The sequence below is a fragment of the Anarrhichthys ocellatus genome, unplaced genomic scaffold (genome assembly GCF_004355925.1).
Source record: "Anarrhichthys ocellatus isolate YVR2014 unplaced genomic scaffold, GSC_Weel_1.0 scaffold14, whole genome shotgun sequence".
Taxonomy (NCBI): domain Eukaryota; kingdom Metazoa; phylum Chordata; class Actinopteri; order Perciformes; family Anarhichadidae; genus Anarrhichthys; species Anarrhichthys ocellatus.
Window position 1 is genome coordinate 3,886,086 of NW_022280044.1, and position 8,646 is coordinate 3,894,731.

General features: G+C 45.0%; 1 protein-coding gene across 1 annotated transcript in view; it reads left to right on the top strand.

The window, feature by feature from the left end:
- Nucleotides 1-7,986, top strand: part of ptp4a2b (protein tyrosine phosphatase 4A2b) — a 17,397-nt gene extending 9,411 nt beyond the window's left edge. The window contains exons 2-7 of the mRNA XM_031854120.1: nucleotides 3,491-3,790; nucleotides 4,131-4,239; nucleotides 4,327-4,419; nucleotides 4,505-4,635; nucleotides 6,027-6,101; nucleotides 6,740-7,986. Coding sequence (XP_031709980.1) covers nucleotides 3,786-3,790; nucleotides 4,131-4,239; nucleotides 4,327-4,419; nucleotides 4,505-4,635; nucleotides 6,027-6,101; nucleotides 6,740-6,851 — 525 coding nt within the window. The 5' untranslated portion in view covers nucleotides 3,491-3,785 and the 3' untranslated portion in view covers nucleotides 6,852-7,986. The remainder of the gene's footprint in view (nucleotides 1-3,490; nucleotides 3,791-4,130; nucleotides 4,240-4,326; nucleotides 4,420-4,504; nucleotides 4,636-6,026; nucleotides 6,102-6,739) is intronic.
- Nucleotides 7,987-8,646: the final 660 nt, after the last annotated feature.

The following is an 8,646-nucleotide window of genomic DNA, read 5'->3' on the forward strand; positions in this document are numbered from 1 at the left end:
CCCCCCCCCCCCCCCCTTGCTTCTCACACAGCAGAGAAGCCCTGCAGCTGCTTCAAGGCAGCACAGTCTGGTCACGCTCAGTCTGGCTCCAGACAAAACACCAGCGAGACTCTGAGCACAAACTCAGACCACCAGACAGGGTTACGTGTAATACTGACATTACAAGGATGGACTCAGATGCACCACATTTTGTGTAAACCTTTATTTTGCAACTTCCAGTCTGTATACTCCACGGCCAGACGTTTGAGTTGGTGTGAATTCTAATTTTGGAACACCCCCCCCCCCCTCCCTTGTGGCAAATGTACCGCCCGCAGCCGGCTTGTGACTGTCCACACTATGTACACGGTGTTACATAGTTTATGAACATATCTGTGGTGGTGCGCCAGTGATGAGGATCGGCCACCTGACGGCTATCGGGTGTCGGCAAGAGCTGCCCATGGCCTCAGCGCTATAATTACGGAGTCCCATGGCAGTAAAGTCCTTAACGATGTGGACGGCTTTCAATTAGGACTCCCACTGTAGTTGTCTCCGTGCACTTTAGCTGTGATAACTTAACTTCCACAGGCAGTGTTCCGATCTGTTTCTGCTTTGTTAACGGAACATATTCAATCGTGTAATCTGCTCCTGTAAATCACGATAAATGAACAGCTGCCTCGTCTCTTACACTCGAACCACATTTCAATCAAATGCATGTTTTCAGATCGCTCTATACTTTGCCAGACAGGCTGATGAATCATCCACGAAATAATGAGCTGGCAGTTGCAGGACACCCATGCCCCGATTGCCATTCTTTTGCGACTTTATCGCCGGTTTAGGTTTGTGTGTCCTGTTCTGTTCTGAGACGCAGCGGTCCTTATCAGCTAGTACCGCTACTCCCTGCTCTCTCCCACTTCCCATCCTCTCTTCTCTCTTTAGTCGCTGTAGCAGATTTCTGGGAGAGGTGGAGCTGAAATGATGAGATGAATAATGGGATTTTTAAAGCAAAAAATGCCAAATGTTTTGTGGTTTCAGCCTCCAGCTTCTGTCTGTGGGATTTCTGAAGCTTCTGTTACAGTAAACGGACCATCTTCGAGTTATGGACCGTTCGTTAGTCTTGCCACGATATCAAAATGATGACTGCATTACGATACCGTGCCTAAATATGGTGTTTGTGCAGAACGCCACGCTCTACTGCCTCGCCTGCTTTTCCTTTCAGTTTATTTCATGTTACTGAGAAACACGGTGAAATAATACTTAAACATCGCTTCTTTGGTGGATAATGTGTTTGCCGTAATGACAGGAGATGCTCGGACAGATACAGAAAAGAGGGTGAATTTTATCGGTACGTCTAGTTGGTAATTAGAGCCACGTTGTTGTTTTCCTTGTTTGTCTGCTGATGCCGGCGAGCGGTGCATGACCTCCTTTTTATTCTTCTTTTTAACTCCATTTGTGGACTCCGTCCTTCTGGTTAGCCCGAGCTAAATCCATGGAGGTTATTTTTTTGCCGCTTGCAGCAAAGTTCAAACCGCTCGATCCCAATCTTGATGCCATCCCTTTAGAGCAGAGCGCTACGGCTCACACATTCTTAAAGTACTAACAGAAATGTTTTTTTAGCAACAGGGTATTGCGATACCTTTTCTGGTATCGGTGTATTTTGTGTATTTTAGCGGTAAAGTAACGACACTTCAGCCGTTCACTCGGTGTGATTGAGCTGCATGCTGCTCAGTCTTGAGGCTTTGGTGTATTCTGCTTCTTGCTTCCTGTGTGGTTAAACATGTTTGGGGTGTCTCTGCATGCGTTTGTTTGTTCTTCCTGCATCTGTGCGCTGTGTTACTGCAGAACCAGTTTGCAAATGTCTGAGTGATTTGCATGTGTTCCCAGCAGCGCCGGCGTGATGTCACAGTTTACTCGCTTCCCCATTGATAAGCTCGCTCGGGTTGTTCATGCGGTCTCCTATCAGATCGGTGCAGAAGAGGCATGTTGGACTTGATCATGATGACAGAATGGCGTCCAATAAAGAAACAATTGTGCTGCTTCCCATCTAGCCCAGAAGTTCTTCAGTCCATGTTCCAGTATGAACTTTAAAATGGCCTTTTTGCTCTTGGTAACGCTGCTATTGACTGTATGAAGTCACTTTGTGCATCTGGGCAACCCTCCACAAACCAGCTGCTTTTCATCTTTTAGCATAAGCTGTCATTGTGGTGTCCTTGATGCGTCTGAGCGTTTTTGTTCTTCAGTGTTTCTGCCATGTTTCAGTCTGCTCTCCTTTCCACATTCAGGCTTCACAGGTGAAAGCACATGTTTACTGCCCCGTGTCTGTCCTTTTTCCTTTTCTAGAAGATTAGAAGCTTTTAAAGTCTGGTTGCTTTTTATTCCAAGTTTCACTTGTCTGCATGCAGCAATGCCACATTGTGTTTCGAACTGCTCAGTTGGTAATTAAAGGCGTCGCGGAGGATCTCGGCCATCAAGCAAGAACAAAAAAAATAAAAAAATATCAATGCTGTTTCGAGTGCCCTTGTGGATGTTGCAAAGTATAAAAGACTGAAGGGAGGAAATAAATGATTATAATTGATACTTCCTCTTCATAGTGGCTCTGTGGTTGTCAGTTAGCTGAGAGGACAAGTGGCACGGGGGTATATACGGTCTTACAGTTCAGTTTAATATCCTGAGTAAATTCTGAGTGAGATAGGAATGGAAAGAGAGTCAGGAAGAGCACAGAGAGTCTTGTGTCGGTCTCAAGTAGGTGAAATGAGGGAGCGTGGGACTGTACTGCTTGTTTGAAGCTTTGCCCACCCGGCAATCCTCACCTTGTGACTGCCGCCTGTGACACGGTGCTGAAGTCCAAGCCCTTTCTCTCGTGTGTGTGTGTGTGTGTGTGTGCCCCCCCCCCGCCCCCCCCCCCCCCTCTTCCTACCTCCCTCCTGTGTTGCTCTCTGAAACAGTTCCAGCCAGTTTGTGGCGGCTGGGTTTAGACTGTCAAGGACTTGGCACAGTTTGACTGACTGCACTCTGGCTGGTTACAGACCAGACATTACCTGTTGTGTTGGACACCCCCTTTTAAGCGTGTGGCGCATCACGCTGAGCATATTATTAGTTTCCAGGTGATAGAATAAAAGGGTTATGTAATCCCACGGTGTAGTTGGTTTACAGCCGATACATAAAGTTTTGTTTATACTCTAGTCTCTATACCCGAGTGATGACAACAATTATTAGGCGCACGCACCTCGTGCCGGCATCTCTATGGCATGCATAAGTTATATATAACTATGGCTAGAAGGTACAATCATGCAACTTAAAATGACGTGCAGAAGGCTGACATTTAAGAAGCACAGGGGTCTAATTAAACTCTTAAGATGCGACGGTCTTCTCCCGTTGTGACCACAGGTGTGAGCATGCTACAGGTTGTTTCAGTTGCTAATCATCTTCAGAGACATTTTTTCATATTTCATAATTTGTGTGTTAGTTATTACCATCGTGTGACCTCACTCTCCTCTTCCTCCTCTCTCCGCAGGGTTTCTGTGTTGACTTGAGCCGTACCTATATGGCGTGTGTGAGTGGAGAATTCTGCCAGGCACAGCACCTCACCTGCGTGGAGAAGTGAATCGGCCGCCCCCCGAGGGACTACGCTACCCGGAAACCGCCCTGACAAGCCGGCACACTAGGAACTGCTGACTCATCAACCAACGGCTCTCCCTGGGATCCTGCGTAGTCCTTGGCCCCGACTGCTCCGCCTTGTCCCAACCAATACGACAAGTCTTTGCTCGCCGCTTTCTTCTTGAACAGCCAATCACAAACAGCTCTCCTGAATGGGGTAAACTGATTGGATGACTCCTGGATAGTCTCTCCATCTTTTATTTTTTCTTTTTTTTTTTTTTAAATTCTTTCACATTTTTGGGTTTTGTATAAATTCATTTTTTTATTTTTTTTTTTTACATCCCGGAGTACTGTGGACTAGTTGATCGTTTCCCTTTTCTGTGTACATCCTCACATAGTTGAACAGCTGTTGTCCTCCTGAACCCATCCTTCACCACGTGTTTTTATTTATTCTACCCATTTCTGAACACATGAATCTCTTAGCAGTCCTTTGCTGACTTCTGAGCCAAAAAGTTGTTTTGTTTTGTAAGAGTATTGTATTGTAATTGTTTTTTAAGCCGTCTCGCCAACATGAACCGCCCCGCTGCAGTCGAGATTGCCTACGAGTGCATGAGGTTCGTCATTACCCACAACCCCACCAATGCCACGCTCAACAAGTTCACCGAGGTACGCCCGCATCCCACCACGCCTGGTGTCCGTGTGCGTTCGTTTGCAAGTCCCGTGTCTAAAAGATCTCTCTTTATGTCTTACCAGGAGCTGAAGAAGTGTGATGTGAACACACTGGTGAGAGTTTGTGATGCCACTTATGATAAGACTCCAGTGGAGAAGGAGGGGATTCAGGTCCTGGTAAGAGTACACACACACACTTGTGGCAGCCTTTCTTATATGTTTCACTCCTACACTGACACTCTTCTTCTTTGGTCTCCTCTAGGACTGGCCCTTCGATGATGGCGCGCCTCCTCCCACCCAGATCGTGGACGACTGGCTCAAGCTGCTCAACACCAAGTTCCGAGAGGAACCCGGCTGCTGCATCGGTGTGCACTGTGTAGCAGGACTTGGACGGTGAGTGGCAAGCTGCATCCACTTGTGTAGAGAGAGATGTGACAATAACGCAGGAGGCAGTGCGGATTGTCGTATGCTCGACTTTTTAGCGTTAACGGTCTGCTCTAACATCAGTAACTGGTGATTAATTCAGTATCTTGAAAGGTTGTCCTCTCTTCCTGCTCGTGCTCCGTGAAGCCAAGTTCACACTCCACGACTTTCAGAGTTCTCATGCAAACATTCGACACATTAGGTGCTGCAACAACAACAACTTTGGTCCGTACACATGGCACACACAGGTCGGCTGTAGGCGTGGTCGTCACTCTGACAGGTTTCTCCTCAACCGGTGTCCTGCGCGCTCATTGGCTGTAGCTCCCTGACCGATCCAGACATTCGGTAATGCTAAATATCTGGAATGAAACAATCGGGGCTGACGTCGTGTCGTGTGAACTGGGCGTAAATGGACAAATCGGCTGGTTGAATTATCATAAGTGACAACACTCGGTTGCTTCTGCAGACATGAAAAGAAAAGGCAATTACATTTGCATGTGAACTGAGGCTGCACAGGCTGTCGTCGTATTCACAGACCAATGTGACAGTGAGTTACAGGCGGGTTGTGCAGAATAACAACACAAGTGTGAAAACAAAGCGGGCAGAAGCCCGTGACGTGGGAGAACGAGTGTTAAAATGTCCTTCCTCACCACAAACGCACAATAAGCCAATCAGTTCTCAACTGGCCTCCAGCATTTTGCATTGCTGTAGCATTCCAGAGGTTGTATAATTAGCAGTATTGGTTAGACTGCTATTTTCTGAATTCCTCTCCTTCCCTGGCCCGTCTACTGCAGTCTGATCTGCTTTACACCGGCCTTCTCTTCAGGGTCTTGGGTGTGGGAGGCAGCAGCAGCGGTCCTTGTTGTTGTTTGTTCCTTTCTTTGACAATATTCTCATTCCTTGTTCCTCTCTATCGCACGCTTTCTCCTTCCCGTTTTTGGCCAATCCCTCCTTTCTCACACGCTGTCCCTTGTGAATGTTGTGTGAGAGAACAGCCACTGGAGGAAATGCTCTGTCAGCACTGAGATTTGACCCTCCAAGTGGTCGAGAAAATCTTTTTTTATATTTATTTATTTTCTCTCATCTGGTGAGAAAGGAGAAGGTTATCTTACTGTAACTTATCACCGGGTTTTTTGTGTGCGTGTGTGTGAGAGCACCGGGCCCCAGCAGGGCAACAGTGAACATATGCACCCCTGTTGATTTCCCAGGCCTGTTTCCCAGGTTTACCCCCAACCCCCCCCCTTCCCTTCCACCATATTACTATGGAACCATGTGAACCTTGGCATTTAATCTTCTGCTCTCCTTCTTTGATTCTCTCCCTTTCTCCTTGAACCGGTCCACTGGATTTCTTCACCTCTCAGAGCTCCAGTCCTGGTGGCCTTAGCCCTCATTGAGACTGGGATGAAGTATGAGGAGGCTGTGCAGTTCATAAGGCAGTAAGTACCCACCCTACCTTTCTACTTTAATAAAGATAATAATAATAATAGCCTCTTATTGTTATTAGCCAAACTGTGATTCAAAGTTGTCATTCAGGTAAATCGGTTATGCATTTTGGCTACTTTTGCGTTTTTTGGCATTTGTCCATCGATAGTAAATACTAGGGAGAGGTATTTCTCGAGTTTGGCACTACAGCAGGAAACAATGGTGTCCAGAGTTAAAGGAATAGTTCAACACTTACAGCATTCGCCTTACGGCTGTGCTGAGACTCCAGGAAGGTACCGCTCCCATCCACGAAATCCACGACCAGGCTGCCAAATGCAGCTTATATTTAACAGACTAACTCTCTGGCATGAAGTGAATGAACAATGTTCTTTAACCACATTGTCGGCGGCTCCTTTCTGCCCGTATGTCGCTGGGTTAGATGCTTGCTTAGAACGGGTTAAATGCAGAGGCCATTTACAAAAAAAAGAGAAGCAGAACAATTTTGCGACGGGACGTGCAAAGTATTGTCCGAGGTATTTGCAAAAGTTAAGCTGGACTGTATATCGCTACAGTAATGTTTGCTTATGGTGTGCTCTTTGCCTAATTTTGTGCCTATTAATGTTCTTTCCCTCCATTTCTCTGCTTTTCATAGGAAGAGACGTGGAGCCTTCAACTCCAAACAGCTTCTTTACCTCGAGAAATACAGACCCAAAATGCGTCTGAAGTTCAAGGATACCAACAGCCACAACTGCTGTGTGCAGTAGGCGGCCTGTCGGTGCATCTTTCTAATGCACATCTTGTGGGGAATCTTCCAACAAGGGGGAGATTAAAAAAAAAATGAATAAAAAAAAAAAAATGAAGAGTGCTATCAGTAATTATTGTGATGATTTGTCAACACTGAGTCATGGTTAATTGATCAGAGAGCTAGTGAATGAATCCAGATCTGGGGATCCACCAGCTGAACCGATGAATGGAAGGTCAAAGCACACAGACAGGCCTGCCTCCCGGTTATACTGTTCAACCACGGGCCAGAATCTTTTCAACTTGAGTCCATCCTGTTTCTTTTCTTGTTTCAGTTGTGATCATGGGATAACATTTTCCATTTTGTGAATTTTTGTTTCTTAAACAAAAAGGTGATGAAAAGATTAAATGATAAACTGATTTTTATTTCCACTAATTGATATCATGATTAGGCCATAATGATGTACCTTTTTATAAAAAACATTTTAAAATCTTTCAACACATATTGTGACTGTCCATTTTGGTATTTGGGTGTTTTGTTTTTATTTTATTTTTTTTTTTGCACAGAAACTTCAAAGGTTCACCTGAAAATGCAGTAATGTTTTTATTTTTACCCTTCACTTGCTTCAAGTCACTTTCAGTTTAGGGGTTCACTCAGTTTGAATATGTCTGAAATATTTATTCACAAGATATGACGTGTGGCAGTTATGTGTTTGGCAGGGCAAGGACACTTTGTTATCCAATACTTTTGTTGTTTTTTTTTTTTTGTTTTTTTTTTATCCATTGAGAGCCATGTTTTTGTTTTTATCTTGGAGTGCAATAATCAGTCCACCTCAGATAAGCCCACCAAACCTTGCTGAGCATCCTACACACAGACACACATGCACTTCAGACCACCTCATCCAGGCAGTTAAACAGGAAAACACGCAGCAACTCTTACAGAAGGTACTTCTCTGGCTTTCATTCATTCTCCTTAACAGGGCTACAATAGGACTTCCCTAAGTATACATATTTAAACACACACAGAGCCTAAGATTCAACCTGAAAGACGAGGTGGAGAAGAATGAAAATGGTCAGTTTTTTATCATTGTACCCATTTTGAAAACATCCCCAATTCGTATTGGTTCTTTAAAGACAAATAAATTGAAATAAAAAGCACGCGTCTGTTTTTTCTGTTTGAATCAGAGTTATTGTGAGAGGTGTGAAGGTGGTTTGTACTATATGTAGGCAGGTAGTGGATATATGGCTGTGATCTCTCTGTCGAGGCTACCAGCTTCTCTGTTGTATTCAAATAAACATGCTTTAGTTGGTCTTCCCCTTAACACTTCAAATACATATTCTCTATACACTAAACTCAAAGTATATAGGTTTGTTGTACCAGTCCATAACAAAATGCATACGTTTTATTTTTCTGTTTTGAAAATGAGCACTTGGTGATTAACAGTCTCGGTGTCTCCCAGACAGTGTGCGTGCGCTCATGAGGCACGTCGGTCAAAGCCCGCCCTACATGTCCTTTCCCCAGCAGAAAGTGAGTCAGCACCTCGTGGAAGGCACAGGACACCGTGGTACTGAGAAATGACTAGTAATCACGACACCGGCCTAGACCTGAACCATTTGAACGGGCTCCCTCTGCTGCTCACATCTAGTCATGGCCAAAGCTCGGAACAGAACGTGCACATACAACACAGTATTTAATGAAACAAACCGCGCTAAGATTAATAACTTGACATGACAAAGTTTGGCCATTTAGACTGAATACGCACTGAGATTGTTTTGTTGGTTATTGTCGCTGCCTTCAATAATGCAGCGGAACCACAA